The sequence below is a fragment of the Patiria miniata genome, unplaced genomic scaffold (assembly GCF_015706575.1).
Source record: "Patiria miniata isolate m_02_andy unplaced genomic scaffold, ASM1570657v1 HiC_scaffold_18, whole genome shotgun sequence".
Classification (NCBI taxonomy): Eukaryota; Metazoa; Echinodermata; class Asteroidea; order Valvatida; family Asterinidae; genus Patiria; species Patiria miniata.
In genome coordinates, this window is record NW_024037056.1 from 2,203,718 (window position 1) to 2,222,189 (window position 18,472).

General features: G+C 40.1%; 1 protein-coding gene across 3 annotated transcripts in view; it reads left to right on the forward strand.

Moving 5' to 3' along the window:
- LOC119724169 (fibronectin type-III domain-containing protein 3A-like) overlaps window positions 1-18,472 on the forward strand; it is a 93,696-nt gene that overhangs the window by 11,827 nt on the left and 63,397 nt on the right. For all 3 annotated transcript variants that reach the window (XM_038195102.1, XM_038195103.1, XM_038195104.1), the window contains exon 2: window positions 17,358-18,173. In XM_038195102.1, coding sequence (XP_038051030.1) covers window positions 17,507-18,173 — 667 coding nt within the window. In that variant the 5' untranslated portion in view covers window positions 17,358-17,506. The remainder of the gene's footprint in view (window positions 1-17,357; window positions 18,174-18,472) is intronic.

Sequence of the window (18,472 nt, forward strand, 5' to 3'; positions counted from 1 at the left end):
GGTCCCGACTGTGCATTTATGTACACAGTGAATGGAACTGATGTTCCTCTTTATACAAAATTCTGATATAACAAACAATTTGGCTAGGTCCGAACGAGTTTGTATTAACGAGACTCGACTGTAGTCTGTAAATGTTGTTGATTGACACATCTGCCAGTATGTAAATGGGTTGACTACGTACCTATGGTCGCGGACCAGTACTTTGACCGCCATAGACTTTGTTGATAATTACGCGCACTTCCCAAAATATTTAAAATACTCACAACTCTCCAAGGTGTGTGAGAAACACATCAAATTAAAGCTTATTATTATCTTTCACTCTCTGTTCAATTTTTTCGGGGGTTAAACAATGACTTTTTGGAGAAAATTTCATCCAAAGATGATCACCCCTTAAAAGCAGTCCTGAAGCCCATCGCCATTTTGAAAATGGACGCCTACGCTCCATTGCAAAATAGAGCCATTTTAGGGCCTAATTTCATCCATATTTCACAGAAATTATGAGCTTGCAGTCCTCTGCACGGATTCCACCTTTCTTTTGTTTACAAATCTTCAAGTTCCAACCCTCAAAATGCCCTATACTGGAGAATTTGAGAACATGCAAATTGTGATTTGGCCGGCGTAGGTAATTTCGGGTCTGTTTACATGTCTGCACCCCTAGGACTATTCCCCGTTATCTGATTCGCTTCTTGCAAAGTTTACCAAGCACATAGGCCTTTTCACACTATTGTCTCACCTACCCATGTTGAAATCACCACGGGTCCACTGTAAGCTGGAACCGGGTCCCAATGAACACGGGTAGGCAAGGCATCCTGTTCACACTTACACTGATGTGTACACGGGTCGGCTGTAAATTTGGATTTTTCTACCCAGGTAGAGCCTCTCAACTCTGGTCCTGACCAGCTGGGCCCAATTTCATAGAGCTGCTTAAGCAGAAAATTTGCTTAAGCACGAAAAAACATTGCCTAGTAGAATGAGGTTACCGGCCAAAACTCCATGTGATGTACATTGCTTGTGACTGGTATTTAGCTGTTGTTTACTTAGCATAACAATCGCATGGAGATTTGGCCGGTAACCTGATTTTATTAAGCTAGACGTTTTTGTGCTTAAGCAAATTTTGTGCTTAAGCAGCTCTATGAAATTGGCCCCAGGGTTGGATTTTAACCCGGGGTAGAGCGGCAACCCTCAACCAGAGTACAAGCCGTGTTGGATTATTGCTAGTGTGAAAAGGGTTCCTGAAATCTCAGTGTTGACCCCAGGTCCTACATGGAGGTTTTGGATAGTGTGAAAGGCCGTTACGAATGTTTATTTAAATTGTTGGAAAACAAAGCCTGTTCATCTGTAACACTTAGCAGATACAGTAGAACGGAAAGTTGGCTCGACAAATCTGTCATTTGTGGAGTGTGTGATCTCTGCACCGGATAGGTCTACGCATTTTGTCTGCGGTACTTAAAATTCTTAACTCAGGACGAGAGCCATGATGCCATGTTTCGCATAATAACGACACACTCTCTGTTTGAACTGAGAAATTCTTTCACGCTGTCAAGATACCTCAAAACATTCAATACTTGGGAGAATGTCTTTAATCCTCTCAATTTGCCGTTAATGTTTACAGTGCGCATGCATGACATTCTTGTCGTGACAGGGCCAGGGTTTTCCTTGTAACATTCATGACGCGGAATTTAATGTGACTCATGAGCCTTCGGTGAACCGGTATGGTTTCTGTCAGTGTCGGCGCTCTAGCACACCATGTTTTGTTCTGTCTCGCCATGGCCTCACGGTCTTACAAAAAATCTGTATGCAGGGTTTTGTAAAAGTCAAACTGCAGTTCAAGGACATAGCTTTATACAAAAGCTGTTCAAGGAGGGGCTGTCCAAATGTAAAGCTCTTTGCAGTGCCTTTGGTTCGGCTAGGCTAGGACCCTGGATTTTACTGTGTTTTACAGCAGCCATTTTCTTTTAGGCTGAAGGGAACAAAATTGCTAAGGGACCGTGGACCGGAAAATGACCATGTTTTGATTCAGACATCACGAAGCAAGGATCGATCCTGACAGAATTTCACAGGTTTAACATACATGGATGCTACATGTATATGCTGGCTAGTTTATGGAGCTGTTTAAGCACAAATTATACATTTACGTGCTAAGCAGGAATGCAGCTGGGTACCATTCACATGCAATGTCAATGTAATTTTAGCTGGTAACCTGTCTGTGGTTAGCAAAAATTGTCTGCAGACATTTTTTTTGTGCTCTCATGGAGAGTGGCTTCAAACTTGCAGGGGCGGGGCCCTTGACCCAGTTTCTGGGGGAGGCATGTCACACCAATGTAAACCTGATAATTGTTATAAAGATACTGTAAACTGAAGGACCAACTTGCATGTAGGAATAAATATTTACAGCAAAAGCCACCTGTGAATGACATACATTGTGTAATAAGCAACCTCCAGACTTTTTTTTCAAGGTTTTTGAACTTTTGCATAACACATTTTTGTAACACTGCTTCAGGGACTGTTTGTTTGGTGAAATGATTTTCTCAGAAATGTTGAACGTGATTTTCCTTTGGGCGCTGTCCAGTATTTGGTTTTGCCCGTCAGTGTTGTCCAAGGGTTTCTTCGGTAGGACTCGAACCCGCAGCCTCCTGGTTACTAGTGCAGACGTCTCACCATAAAGCAGGATTGACTGGCCATGACTGTCCAATAGCCTCGATACAGCTTTGCTTTGACTGTGGGTAATTGATAAGCCAGCTGTGCCTATAGAACTTGCCAGCTTTGCCTGTTCATGGTCTGTTGACTGACTTTGACTACTCACAGTGCTTGCTTGACATATGATCTGACTGCTGGTGACTAGCCTGTGTTAAAATTATAGCAGGGAAAGTGGATGGCAAGTTTGACTGTCTGTAACTGTTTAAATAGCAGGAGGCTAAGCAACTGTTTCCTCCGAGGTTAAGCGTGTTTTCGCTGTGCTTATTGCTAACGGTTTCTATGAAATACAATGTAGACGGAGGCTCTGTTACCACAAAATCGGCTGTTAAGCAGCGCCATGAAATAGGGCCTTGGAATAGCGGCAGGTAGTGCAATCTGTCGTTACTATGTTTGATAGAATTTCCTCTTTGAGTTGGGCCAGCCATTCTGCACCGACTCTGGAGACCTGAGAAGTTGGTGGGACTTATTTTAGGGGAATATCATACAGTACATGTGGAGCAATAATAACTTGAACATGCACACCACCAATTCAGATTGGGCACACATGCTGAAAACCAGCCTGGGTGTGCCACATGTTCCAATGGGACTGCTGGTTTAATGCTGAGTGACGTGTTTTGCAACACCCACACCGGCCCATTTCACACACGAAAATTGCACAGGAATATTTCAAGACACCGTACGTAGTAATTAGTATACGTAAATTATGGCAATATGCTTCCATATGGTTCATCGAATTGAAGTTCGGAACTTCCATATGGCTGTCTAGACCAGCTGAAACTGCTTTAAAAAGAAAAGTACAATATCAGACAAGTGCGCATAAAATCTTGGCAATCCAATAGATGAATAGTGTTTTCACACAATTTCCTGCACCAGACCTCACCGAATGTTGCAGTAAATGTTCAGTTGTGCAGCCTACACAAAAAGCGTAAGTAAAATAAAAATTTGAGTCAGATTTTTATCATTACTCAAAAGTATTTTGCTTGTACCCTGCACCTAGCCCAAGTAAAAATAGAAGGAGTTTCTCTTCTGGGCTTTTTGAAAAAAGTTGGATGCCCAGTATTTCCTAATTCTGTCAAAATCCTGACTTTGCGTACATACATGTACCACCTGTGAAAAAAAACATACTCTAAATTGTTTGGAAAAACCTACAAAAATTGTCCAAGATTTTATAATACCCTGCCGAAAAAATAGGAACATCCCTGCATGTGGCGTTTTGATGCCTTTGCCAGCTGTCGGCTTTAAAAGGATCTCATGAGTTAAATTGCACAATACATACATGTACAATAGTAGTGTCGACACAGTTTAGCGCATTAGGAAATGAAAAAACACATTTTAACCATGTAAAATTCCTGGGTTTTTTTCATAAAAGCTAGAATTTCATTGTGTACCATATTGTATTGTACCATTTTTACACAGTCCATGCAGAAAAAAACAAATGTTCACCTGTTGGTGTGCTTGACTTGGCTTTGGCTAAATTAAAAAAAAAAACCAACCAAATTTGCTCCAACCTTGTAGGATTATCGCATTATTGTTCTGGCCAAATCTGATTGCCAGTTCCCTATTTACAATGTGGCCTCCATGTTGGAGAAATCTCATTTGAAAAGACATAGGAGTTATATAGAAACTTGCACTTTTGCCACGTGTGACTGTAAAGTAATTCATATTGCAGCCTTCAAAATTATGGGAATTACATTATTCACCATTCTAACCCGGACTTTCCCTAATTGCAATGTGTTCACAACCAAAGCGGTATAGAAACCGAGTTATTGTTTTATTCACATGTAATTTTTTGTTAGAACTCATTGCAATTACCATTCCAGAAGTACCAAATGAAAAGTTGGCAGTTGTGTGAGTTTAGAGCGCAGGTGTTATGTAATCCCCCCACCCCACCCCACCCCCACCCCCATTTTTTTTTAAAACTTGGTGCACCCCAGTTGCCCCCCCCCCCCCAGCAGCTTTGGAAGAAATTCTTAACTGGTTGATTTTTGCCATTTCATTTTCCCTTCCACTGATTACTGAAACTATTTTTGTGTGTGTGTGAACAGGAAGCAATGTAGTAAAATGTTAAAGAACATTCTGTTAACTGCTACAATTTGTAAACATTGTATTACAATGTTAATACATTCTGTGTCAAGTGACTACAATGTGTTTAAATTATGTACTAACTTCTGCTTTTGTCACAGCATCTTTTCATCCATAAATTCAGTAATGTTGGGAGGAAAGGGGAAGTTTGGGGTCCACTTGTTCATTAAAACCCTCCTTTTGTTAGATCAGTCACAGGCAGTCAAAACTTCAATCCTGTTCCCCTGCCATGCCTTTTACACACGCTAGTCACCAACAGTTAGATCATATTTCTTGTAGGCACTGTGACAGTCAAATTCCATCAACAGACAAAAGCAGGTGACTGGTAGGCACAGCTGGCTCATCAATCTCCTACAGTCAAAGCATAGCTGTATCGGGTTTCATAACAATCACACTCACAGCCAGTCAATCCTGCTTTATGAATGCAGGGAGCCCTCAACTGTTAAAAACAGTCACTTGATTTATTTTGACTGCTGGGCTAGCCTTGTTCATTGCCAGCCAGAGAGCAAGGTTTTAAGTGGAGAATTTTTTTCTCAAAAAAAAAAAAAAAACCCTTGTGGTCTTTGTATCCAGATAGTTCATAAATTGTTTGATTCATATAATGTTACTTCTTGTAGTAGTAGTACATGTACATGTACATGTACATGTACATGTACATGTACATGTACTGTTCATTTTTTTTGTGTACAGTACAAACCACAGCAAACAGCTCACTGCTAGCAGTGAGCCCCAGCAAAACTGATGATTCAGATGAATGGCCAGTCTGACTGTTCATGACTTTTTGTCCAGTCCAGGGCTCCCAAAGAAACTTGTACAAATAACAACCACAAAGCGCTGGGATTTGGGAAAATATGTCAAACTTGGTCCCTTGTGGGTTGTGCCTGTGTCCGTCTTTAATTTCTTTTTTTGGGGGGGGGGGGGGGTTAGGGGAGGGTTGGGTGTTGTAGTTTACAAGCCTAGGCCCAGGCAGTTGTTTGGTATATAAACAAGGTGGGTGGGTGAGGTCAGAAGAAGATCCCTTGATACTATTGATGGTTAAAGGGGTACACCTCTTGGGCGTTAAAGGGGCATGTCAGTTTGCTTGCTACGTTTGCGCTGATATCCCCGTGCGCATCATTCACATCCCAGGGATTGTGGTGGACAGCCCCCCCTCCCCTTTTGATCCGCCCTTGGCTTTTATCAGATCAAGCTGCTAGTCCCTTTACCGCCCTAAAACCGCTTTTACGCTTTTTAAACAACCTCAAACTTCCTCAGCACTGTATGGTATCATGTAGACTGGGGAAGGAGGGCATACAATGTGGTACAATGTATTACAATGTAACAGTCCTGAATCCTCCAATTTCAATATAATTTTGCACACCCCCCCCCCCCTAGGCCCAAAAAAATAATGGTTCTACTTCCGGTTTCCCTACCTACCCTATTCTGACAGCCCCTACCCTAATTTTTTATGGGAAAAATGAGAAAAAAAACACCCAAAACCATCAATTTCTAACTTTTACCCTCGACTACACTCAGACACCTCCATATGATCCTACACAAAAAAATTGGCAAAAAAACCCAAATTCCCTACCTACCGTACCTATCCCATTTTCTAATTTCATGTAATCGGAAGCAGAACTATATTTTTTTTTGCCTTAGGGAGTTAGGGCTAATGGTTTCATTAGTTCTTGGGGTACTGTGTACCGGTATATATACATTCAATATGTCAATTCATTCAGTTCAAGATGTGGTTATGTTTGTCATGAAGTTTAGTATCCTGGTGTAAGTTTAGAAATACTATGGGAATAAAAATTAAAAAAATATTGAAATACAGAGGGCCAACGACCTTTTGATGAAAACTCGATCGTTTTACATAAAATTCATCAAAAATTTACCCACAGATAGTACGTGTTCATAACGAACGATCGGATCAATAAAACTTCAGACTATGGAATCTTCGGACTATCGGGCGGACCCCAGATGTACATACATTTGTACATGAAAGCAATTTGTGAATTTCTTAGTATCATTATGCATGGTTGATGTATCAGGTATGGTCTTTACACGAACATGCATCGTTCACAGTCCAAAAGGTGATGGGCATAATGCTCTCCAATGTGTGAAGTCATTTGCCGGAGGTGTCGTGCTTGTTAATTTAGTTTAAATGTTGCTGGCATTGGCGCCAGCACACACACTTTCTGCTGTACATTGATCTCGGTGAAACTCAAGGCTGGACATATTATACACACATGAATTTTTACTGGAGTTGTGCGTTCACACTGGGCCTATGTTGGCTAGAATTGTCAAGGGACGTCAGGTGAATTCCTGATGCTGCTCTTCACACCTGTACTGTACTACTGCAAAGAAGCACAAAGATTAACCCATGTTATTTTAGTGACAATATTGTGATTCTTAATCTCAAATTTGACGAACCTTTCCTTCCCCCTCCAAAAAAATTGCTCATTAGGCCAAGAAAAAAAAAATATAAGCTTCTCGTCCGGTCTTTTTGAAAAAATGAAGGAGGCAGGACTGCTTCGGTTTTTTTTCTTCCCCCTAAGATGGCGGATGGATTCTTTAATTTTCTCAACTATTTTGCTGAAACAAAAATATTTACAAAATTGTTTACAGGAGCCATAACCCTTTCTACATACTGGTAGCAACACTTTTAATGAAATAAAAAGACAATAAGTTGACACAATCTGTGCAAAATATGTAAATATGTTTGAATTAAAAAAAGAAGAACTTTTTAACAGAATTTTGAAGAAAAAAAAGTTTTCGGTGAAAACATTCAGTCTCATGATTGTAGACACTAAGATAATTCGCATGAAAAAAAAAACAATATGATGTTTTCATGTTGCAGATTAACCTTGCACTGTTCTGGACGTAGCTTTCAGGAATTCTTTGCATAATGCAGAGAAATTGGATCAGTCGTAAATAAGTCTGGACGGCTTATGCCTATAGCCTTGTGATGAACCTCCTACATAGAAACTTATACATGTATGTACATTGCACACTGTGAATGGGTTTTCTTGGGAATTCCCAAGATGTGCATTAGACATGCATGTACATGTACTTGACAATGTACATATGTACACGTGTACCATTCTTTACAGATACATTGTACATGTAGCATAATTTACATTCTTTACAAGGATTCAGGAAACAACATCCCTAAATATTTGCTTTTTGAGATGTCTTTAAATTTATGGAGAGAAAAGGGAATTAACAAATTATTATTGTTCATGACGTAATTTGAGCGTTCTTACTTCTAAAATTATGTACATGTACATGTATACACAACAAATGTATGTATACATGTACCGGTATATGTGCAGTGTACATGTACATGTACAATGTATGTATGTACATGTACAATTACACATGTGTTATACATGTGTACTGTACATGCCCCTGTACGTACATGTACATGTACATGTGCATACAATGTACATGTGCAATACAGTTCCTGTGCACATGGTGCATGTGTAATTCCTGACACCACTGAACAGTTACACGTGTACATGATGTACAGTTACACGTGTACATGATGTACATGTACAGTACATGTTCATTTACATACAGGTGTTCATGTGTAACTTACAGGTGCATGTGCATGTGCTGTTGTACATGTACATGTTCTATACATGTGGATTACAATTCATGACATCATGTACACTTCATGACCCTTGTGAAAACTTGTACACATTCAATGACATGTACATGTGTTGTACATGACATACATGTACATGAGTGCAGCACAAGTACATGTACATGTACGCATTGCTGACAACTCCATACACTCATTCAGTGTGCTCGACCCAGTCCAAAACAGGGTCTATTCCTGTCACTGTGCAGTCCCCCTCACTATGCCCCTCAACTGGGTCATGGAATGCCATAGCTCTCCGCTGCTGGAGAGGTCAGCCAGTCTAGGCTCGACTGTGGGAAAATATTTATAAATTTGAGGGGAAACGTTCAGGAGGGGATAGGTCCAGACACAGGGCAAAAAAGGAAAACCGCTGAGGTATACATTTTGTAGTGGTTTGCAGAGTTTTGTGCTGTACCGCTATGTACATACAGTGGTGCATGTGGATCGGATATATCTTTTTCCTGTGGAAGACATTTATGGGCTCTCGGCCGTTATGGTCGGAAAGGGGCTCTGTTTATAGTGAAACTTTTCTTTTCTGTCGGAGTTACATATCATGCTTGTAAAGGGTAAGTGTTGACTTGTTTTTCCTTGTGTGTAGTCTTCAATGGGGATCCGTCACCATACATGTACATACATGTACATGTACAATGTATACATGAAGAGTTTTTTTCTAAAACGTGATGAACACCATTTTGTGAACTTTTACTAATCCCACCCACTCCTGGTTGCATGAAGTCAGATTTGATGGCTGTTATATACCGGAAGTTAAAGGGGAGATTGGCAAACATCAAAAAATGAAATGTTAAAATTATCACGAAATACCTTACTGGATTGTTAGGGAATTACAGTCTAAAAGCATCCTGTAAAATTGTGGCTCCTGGTGTACTGAGTTTTGTAAGAAAAAAATGTATTTTTCCAACGCTGGTCAGCTGACCAGCATTGGGGAAAACTGGCTTATTTTCAAAAAGTGCTCCTAATTGTTCATATTTAGTTATTCCGCGTCTTTTTGCAATTGATTACACACCTGTGAAAGGGTACAAGCCTGCCAGACTGATTCTCTTACCTTACAATAAAGTTTCTGTTTCATCTTAAGTGGGGTCATGGAGCCAGACTACAAAAACATGATTGGTTTTCTTGGTTTTTCAAGCATCTACAACTAGTACAAGCCCAAAATGTGAAACAAGTCAGTTTAACAATGTTTCCTATAACATTCCAATCCTCCAAATCCACTTACTTTTCGAAAATTGCAGCAAAAGCAAATGTTGTACATTCCCTTTAAACACAATTTACAAATACAAAAAAAGTGATGAAAGTACATGTAGTTTAGAAACAACTTTTATATTGTGTGTGTTCTATTTACGTTTCAATAACAGTGCAACTTTTGCACTTTTTTCTTCAAATGGATACAAGGAAAAGTGCCTTCAGAAAGTCAGAATGATAACATGTAATTTGTCAATGTCAGGTGAAATGATTTCGAATTATCTCACTTTTGACAGCGTGAGGTTTTGTTTGTAATGTAAATCAATCTGTTTTTAGACAATTGTGTATATTGCGTTGTTGGAAATATAACTCTTCAAAGTTCAAATGGACACGCTGAACTTTCCTCAAATACAGAAGACCTTGAAAAAGTTCCTTGCCTGATTTGTGAAAGTGACTGCCGGGGTCGTTGCCTCTGTTGGGCCTTGCCAATTTTAATGGTGCGTGCTTTTAAAAAGAGTGATGAATGTGGCTAACCACAGAAACATTTTATTTGAAAAACCTGATTTCCCAGCTGGTTCTTGGCTTATAATTTACTTCCTTACACTTACAGGGTCGATGTGATGAATTTTTCTGACGAAACCATTTTGTGCAACTTTCTGCTCCTGTTATTTCTTATTTGTTAAATGTGTTCAATTTGTCATCCCTTTTTGGTTAATCTTTATTGAAATGAGCACTTCTTGAAACATTAAAATTTTTCCATGCTTTTCTGGACAACTGATGCTGTTGCTGTGATGTCATTTCAGGAAGACACTGTTCAGTTTAGGGGTTTTCTGTTCAAATTGTAAACCCAACAATGTGCTCATTGAAAACATTTGTGAGAAAAGATTGCTCAATTGGCTCACTGCCATGTGCTGACACAACAACGAATCACCAAAGAAAAACATTTCAACAGCAAAATATCAAAAATGTTGGTATTTTTTTGTGCTGAAATAGCTGTAACGTTGAGGTTTTTTGCCTAAAATGACATCACACTTTTGCCATGAATATGGACATTTTTATTAGAATAAAAACCCCAAAAGGCACCAAAATACCCTGAAAAAGGGCAATAACAGAAATTGAAAGTAAGGTTAAATGGGACATAAAGGTGCATTTTCAAGGATTTGCATTACAAAAAATACATTGCATGGTCCCTTTAAATTTCCTTAGCAAATTTGTTGCTGTGAGTCGAAACTGGGTCCTGGAATTGGCCCAGGCGCCCTTCGAATTATTTCCGTAGAAATTTGAATTTTAGTAAAGGCAGGTGTACTTTGCATGAAAAATTGCAAATGACGAATGTCATTGGGACTAAAATTCCATTCCTAGGAGTGAACAACATTTAAATAAAATACATATAGGTGCAGTTCATAATTATATTTGATAAGTATACATGTATGATGAAGCTACAAAGTATGGTTTCACAGAGTGGTGTTTTGGGGATAGGCTTGCTTAGAAATTCCAACAGCGATAAGTTATTGGTCTTTACTCTTGAGTTGAATCAGAATTTGGGAGTGGTAGAAAAAACGTGACCGGCTGAACTCAAAACAGCTGGAGTTGCTGCGGTGATGTTGAAACGCATGCATTACATTGTACTACCGGTATGTACATTTGTATATTTCTGGGAAATCTAGGGTCATGGTACTGGCAGTGCCATGTCCAGCACAGGCAGTGACAGGTACAGGGTGGAATTGTTTGTTGCAGACAATTTAGAACGTGTAGTTGATGCGGTCTGGGTTGACACAACTCCCTCAAAGATGTGTCTACTTGTGTGTACAATATACATGAACATGTACAGGACGTGCTGTACTGGTACATACCGGTACCTTGTACTGAATCGTAGCACTAGAACACGGCCCAGTGGTAATGTAGGATGCAGACGCACTACATTATTCCGTGCTCCACGAGCGTGGGATTTAACAAATTTATCTTCAAGCAAACTTGACGCACAGTTATAAGATGGAGCACGCACGCTGTGCATGAACTTGTGCAGCAGGAATGACGCTCACATCTGAGATTAGCGCGATATGCAGAGTCCGCGGTATGGACCGTGGTATTAGGTATAATGTAGTATGTTTGTTGCCATGGATTGACCAATCAGGACCGAGGATTCAAGTTTGCTTGAAGATAAATATTCATAGAAATAAAAGATGTAAATTGTACTTGTACATGTACATGTGCATGGAATATACACATATTCATGTACATGTACATGTATAGGGAATGTTACATGTACATGTACAACATTGAAAATTAATGTATTTTCACCCGCTACATGTCAACGTGTTCATGTCACATACATGTACATACATGTACATGTATGTTCGTGTACCGTACACAAGTTTTGGTGTAATGCCAAATAGCGTAATGCCTGTTTCCTATTACTGTACTTTCATGTTTGTATAAAAGTACATGTATGTACAGTCGACTCTCGTTATAACAAACTCGTTCGGACCTAGCCAAATTGTTTGTTATATCAGAATTTTGTATTAAGAGGAACATCAGTCCCATTCAATGTGCACATAAATGCACAGTCGGGACCAAGGCTTTATGTTTGTTATAACCAGAATTTTGTATTAACAGAGTTTGTACTAACAAGAGGCGACTGTACATGGAAAGGGATAGTACATGTACATGTACATTATATGTACACAGTGCCTACATGTGCCGGTACATGTACATGTCCATCAACTGAACTATGGATGAAGCGTATACATGTGTACATGTACATGTACATAAATTGTAGCATTAGAATCTTTATTTTTTTTAAGTGAAAATTTCGACGGATATCGACACATTCACTTTATAATTATAAGACAACGAAACCAAATATACAGTGTACATGTACATTACTCCATGTGAACACATGTGTCTGCACTGGTACATGGAATATATGTATGTGTGCAGTATATGTGAACAGGAACCGGAACTAATTTTGAGAGGAATGAGAGATTCTCGAATTTCTTCCGGGAAAACCGACAAAATTTGATGACTGATCTTATTTACCACTGGGAGATATGTTACAGCAAGTCAGCATTCCAGTGGTGGAGTTTGAGTCTTCAAGCTTTGATTTCGATTTTTACGAATCTTTGCCAACGGAAACAGAAAATCAGAGATGGGATTTGTATCACGTGGAGCTGAAAGACCAATTATGTTACAGAAAGTCAAGTTGGTCGTGAACGTGCTTGTGAAAAATCTCACAGTTCCTTGCACACTCTGCTGTTGTAAAACTCTTAAACAGTCAAGCCCTTAATGGCATTCAGTAGACCACTTCCTAATGTCTGGAGGGAAAGGGGGGGGGGTAGGGGGTGGGGGAGTAGGAAGAGGTTTTGTTGGTAATTAAATGATTTCCAGTTGGAAAGTTTAAAAGGTTCTCAGAGCTGAAGGCCACTCATGTTGCGGGGCCAGGTTAGCAGTGGATTGCGAGTTTGTCTCCTGAAGATCATCAGTTTCGTACAGCCACATTGTGTGGCAAATAATTCTGTTAACAAAGATGAAACCTTAACCTTAAATTTACTACTAGTGGACTCAACATTTGGCACTGGATTTTCTTACTGTAGTGCAGAGAATTATTATGAAAGTTTCTTGATTTATAAACAAAATGTCTAGTCTTGTGCTCTCTTAAATTCAAGTCCTTGACGTTAGTTCATACCCCAAAGGGCCTTACACCCTACTGAAATCCTGGAATTTTATAAAAGTGTGGACTCAACTTTCTTTGAATTTCTGGAACTGTTTGGAGTGTGGAGAGTTACCCATCCAGTTTCCCATCCAGATGTTACTATTGGAAGCGAAGTTTAGAATAAAGTAACCATTGGGGACGGGGTTGGAGAATTATAGCTTTGAAAGTCTGAGAAACCAAACTTGAACTGTTTCCTTTGCTCTCAGAAATTCAAGATTTTGATTATTAATTTTTCCAAGAATACTTTAGATTTTGAATGACTGTACCCTTAGATCTTTTGACATAGTTTCTCCTTTTTAATTTTATAAGATGGTTCAAATGTCCAACCGGCCCAAATATGAAACACTAGTCCAAAAAATAGAACTTACACTATATTTCATTCATCCCATGTAAGGCCAAGTAAATAATAGAATCCACTTACTCGTCCCCGCCCGCTTCCTTTTTTCCCGGCCTACCGCCCTTTTTTTTTATTAATTTAATTTTGCACATAATTTGTCAATATTGTCTTTTGATAATTTTCAACAAAATTGTAGATATGGCAAGGGTAATGGCTCTTTTGTACACAAAATTTTGAATCAGCGAAGTAGTCAAGAAAATTGAGAAATCCATCCCCTATCTTGGAAACTCAGCCATCTTGGAAAAAGGGGAAAAGTGCCTGCCTCCTTTGTTTTTGAGAAACTCCTTTTTTTTTGTTACTAGGCCTTATCCTTTAATTGGTCACTGAATATTTGCAGCGTGTAATACATTGAAGAAGGAATTTCTTTAACATGTACACCACCAAGCCTATTCTCTTCAAATTTCAAGTACAGAAAGCACTCTTTCCCTGTTCCAACACCTTCCCTGCGTCAGCAACTTGTTGCCTGGCATTCTTTTCCCCTAAACCCTACTGGCGCTCAGCTGTGGTTCCCATTACCGGATGAAAAAGCCCAGGAGGACAGGTCGGGGCAAAGGTCACGACCCCTAGGCAAGGCCAAGATGCCATTCCCAGGCTAACAAGTTGGGTCGGTACTCACTCGGGCTGCTAGCGGTGATCGCGAGGGCTGATTTCGCTGGTGGACAACTTCATGGCCATTTAGTTGTTTTGACAACATTGGATGTTGATGCCTGAACCGCGGGAGTCTATCTTGTAGTCGGAATTACATTAGGACTGGTTTTGTTTTTACGACGGGACAGGAATTGTTGGTATCAAAGTCACGTTCCCGATTCACATTAAGAGTTCTGTCGTACTTTGGATCATTAGAATTCCTCGAACGAAGACCGAGAATGTGTTGCTTGTGCCTGTGTGCGTGTTCCGGTAAGTGAAAATTGGTTTTGATTTGGGGATTTTGTTTTTTTCTGGCGAGGTTTATTTTCATGGAAAGCTTCCGTGAGTCAGTTGGATTTGTTTGGCCAAGTTCCAGCATTGCCCTTCCAGTTCCCAGTGGGTATACTCTTTTCAGATTTTGACCCTTGTAAAAAAAAAAAACACCAAATATTTGCAGCTGCGTAAAATGTGTTGTACTTACAGTCAGGTTGTGATTTTTAGGGGAAATTTTTTTTCCATACCGCAAAGTAATAGAACTTCAAAATTCAGACCATCAAAACAAGAGATCTGAGCAAACATGAGGGGGAAATTGTCACTGTTAAACCTCTAGACTTGTTGCTGGACTTTGAAAGAATGTTGCATCTTGACGCCACTTTTTTTTCATCATATATCATCTCAGTGAAGGTCGGTCACTGCAAAAATGTCGAAAAGACATGAATCTGGGACTGAGAAACATTTCCAATTTGTTAGGAAATACTTTTGAAAATGTTCTTGACTCTCCATTGACTTTGTAGGCAACCACTGAAGTGGTGTCTGGATACTACATGTACATTCTTTCCTTGGACTTGTGTATTACATGTACATGTACATGGGCCCAGCTGCATGCTATGTTACTTACTTGGCAGTTCTTGCGTGGTCTTAATGCGGTTAATGTGGTCACAGACATCCGGCTGTTAACTTGTCATAAATGTATTTTTATGTGTAATGAACAAGCTATTTGTATAGGGAAATATCCTGGAAAAAAAAAATCATTAATTTACCACCCCCAACCCTAAAAAAAAAAAAAAAATTTGCGGCCACCCTCAGACAGGAAACTCAAGGTTTCCCTAGGGAACAGGATCATTCTCATAGAGTTATTTTTTTCCAGGAATCATGTGAAATGTATAAATTTTTTAAGTCAGAATCGTTCTCAATTTAAAGTAGTTTTATTACTTTTTAAAATGAGGAACTCTTTCACAAAATAAATATGGTGTAACTGGATTTAGGTACAGAAACTAAAGAATTGCACAAAAATTAGTAAAATTAGTTGTTTATTTTAATTAATAGAATTTGCTGAGCTGTAAATAATTTTTTGTATTTTTTTTTAAATTTCAAAACATATTTCATAGACGATTACCACCTACCGGGTAAATGGTCCTCTTTTGGGAGTTAAAAGTCTGAGCGTTATATTACCATAAAGATGACAATCAAGACTTCTGTTCATATAAATTTCTGTGTAGAAATATGAAAGTACATGTACAGTCGGGACATGTACGCTCACGTCAGGTTCACAACGAAACAAGCCTGTCTATGTACCGGTAACATTCATTATGATTGTTTCTATTTTGTTCCTGCTCAAATGTTGTGATTTCCCAATGTTGTGACGTTTAAGAGACTCTGATTGCGTATGTGCATCATTTGAATCACTTTGCCCAGTGACATGGCAAAACAACATCATATACCTGGTATACGGTAACACAAGGATACAGAAAGCATAAGGAAAGATGCATTGAAACCGGTGTCGCAATTTTGAATGACATGCATGTTCAATGTACCATGCACCTGAAACCCGAAATGCCACGTTGACTTCCTCAAAATAACCATCACATTCCCATGTGTTCATGTACATGTAGATACCAGGACATTTTTCTTGAAAAAAAAAATGTAGGCGTGGGGATTCCCCTAGTGACACCATCGGAAATGACACAAGAACTAAAAATGTACACACTTTTTGATGAAAAAAATGAGATACAGCCCCGTACATTTGCTTTTTTTTGTTCATATTTAGTGTAGATTTCCTCACCACTGATGCTCATTCTTGTTCTCTGTTTGCCTTAAGTCTGTTATTTCTTTCTTTGTACATGTTGCTTTAGATCTGTCTTCCTTAATTTTTTTCTGTAAGTATGGGAAATTGTGGACTTTATATTCAGACTTGGATTTGAAACATAATTGAAACTTATATCTGTTGAAAATTATTTTCTTTCGGGGGAGGGATTGATCTTGCTGCAATACAGTGGAACGTTGCTATCGCAGGATCCACAGATATTGTTCGTAATAGCAATCGTTCGGAATAGCGATTTTAATCTGATACTTAACAGGTTGTGGTTTTTCACACTCTGTTGACTATAGTTGTAGTATTTACAAACCGCGCGCTGATTCACAAAACCTGTCCATTCATCTTTCCAATTTCGTAAGCAGAAATTCACCCTGTACGCACTGGTAGTTACTGAAAGACCACTTTCAATACCGGTACGTGCGACTATTGAATCATGTAATTACACAGTTTTTGAGCTTAGTAGTTTTTCCCTTCTATTTCTTGGGGAAGTAATAACCACTTTTCGCTCGGCTGTTGACATTTTTCAACAACAATGTTCGGTACGCTTTTTACACAAAAATTGGGAGCCAAGGATGATGTTCAGTATAGCTGAATGTTCGGTATAGCGGTGTTTGGTATAGCGACGTTACACTGTATCTGTTTTTCAACAGATTTGAAATCTGTCTGGCGATTGTGGAAATACTTGTGCATCTAGACTGAGCAATATCCAAGCTTCAAAACTGAATACTAACTAGTGCAAATTATGCTCCTCTTAATTTCACGACCAATTTATTTTAGTAACGTATGTAACTTCAACTAACATTTTCAGAAGTTGGCTAGTCCACTTTAAATTTGATCGTAGAATGGACACAGAATATGGTTTCCTGTTCAGCTTTGGTTTAAAATATTTTTCTTATTTTCTGTCTTCTTTTTCTGTTTCCAGTATTAGGTGACTGGAATTGATGCCTTACAGTTAGGATACGTACCGATTGGAATACACTGCGAAGTAATCTGAACGGTTTCAACAAATCGACGGGATAATCGAGGTCGGCTGTTTTGGGTTCCGATTTCTGCGTGTTGCCGGTTCTCGTTATGTCTGCTTCGGAGCCTGTGATAGGCACTTACCCCACCATGACCAACCACTTGTCCATGCATGACCTCCCCCAGACCCAGCTCAGCAGCGAGACCAGCTCCACCAGCAGCGAGCTGGAGTCGGCCCTCGGCAACGCCGTCAAGACCCCGCCGGGCCCCGCCGCCGAGAACGGGCCGGACGGCTACCCTTCGGACGGTTCCTCATCGGTCGAGAACCAAGGCAGTGGCACTGGTAACAACAATCCTGTGACGGTACCCGTGCCCTACCTGAACGGGCCCTTGCAGATCCCGCAAACCGCGCCGGCGGGCTACACAGAATACGTGGACGGCCACGCGGACGGGAACGGGCTGGACTATACGGCCCAGGGGTCGGAGTACGACGCCCAGCAGCAAACTGTGGCCGATTACTCGCCCGAGTACGCCCCGGCCGAGCCCATGTACCCCAGCGGGCAGGACTACACAACGAACGCTGTGGGCGTGCCGGCCCCCGTCCAGGACTACCCCGGGATGGGGGTCGGGGTAGGGGACGAGGTCCCGCCCCAGGGACAGGTGCACGATACCGGCCAGAATGCCGGGCAGGTCAATAAGAAATACGTCTTCTACCTGCAGATTAAACAAGGAGAGGCGTTTCCCATAGGCAACGGGGACCAAGTGCAGTATATTCACGGTAAGTTCAGAGAAGTTTATACTCCATTTACATTAACCTTTTTAAGAGCGTTTTGCTCCTCTTTACAAAGAACAGGGTAGTTAACAGGGACAGCAAAAAATACACACCCAGACGCAACTAAAGAAAATAGGTAATCAGTGAAGTCCTGTTGTAGTCTAGTTTCTTGTGATAGTTCACAAGTTGTCACAAGTTGTCACAAGATTTCACAATTTGTCACCAGTTGTCACCAGGTTTCACAAGTTTTCACAAGTTGTCACAAGTTGTCATGAGTTGTCACAAGTTTCCGCACTGCCCCCTAA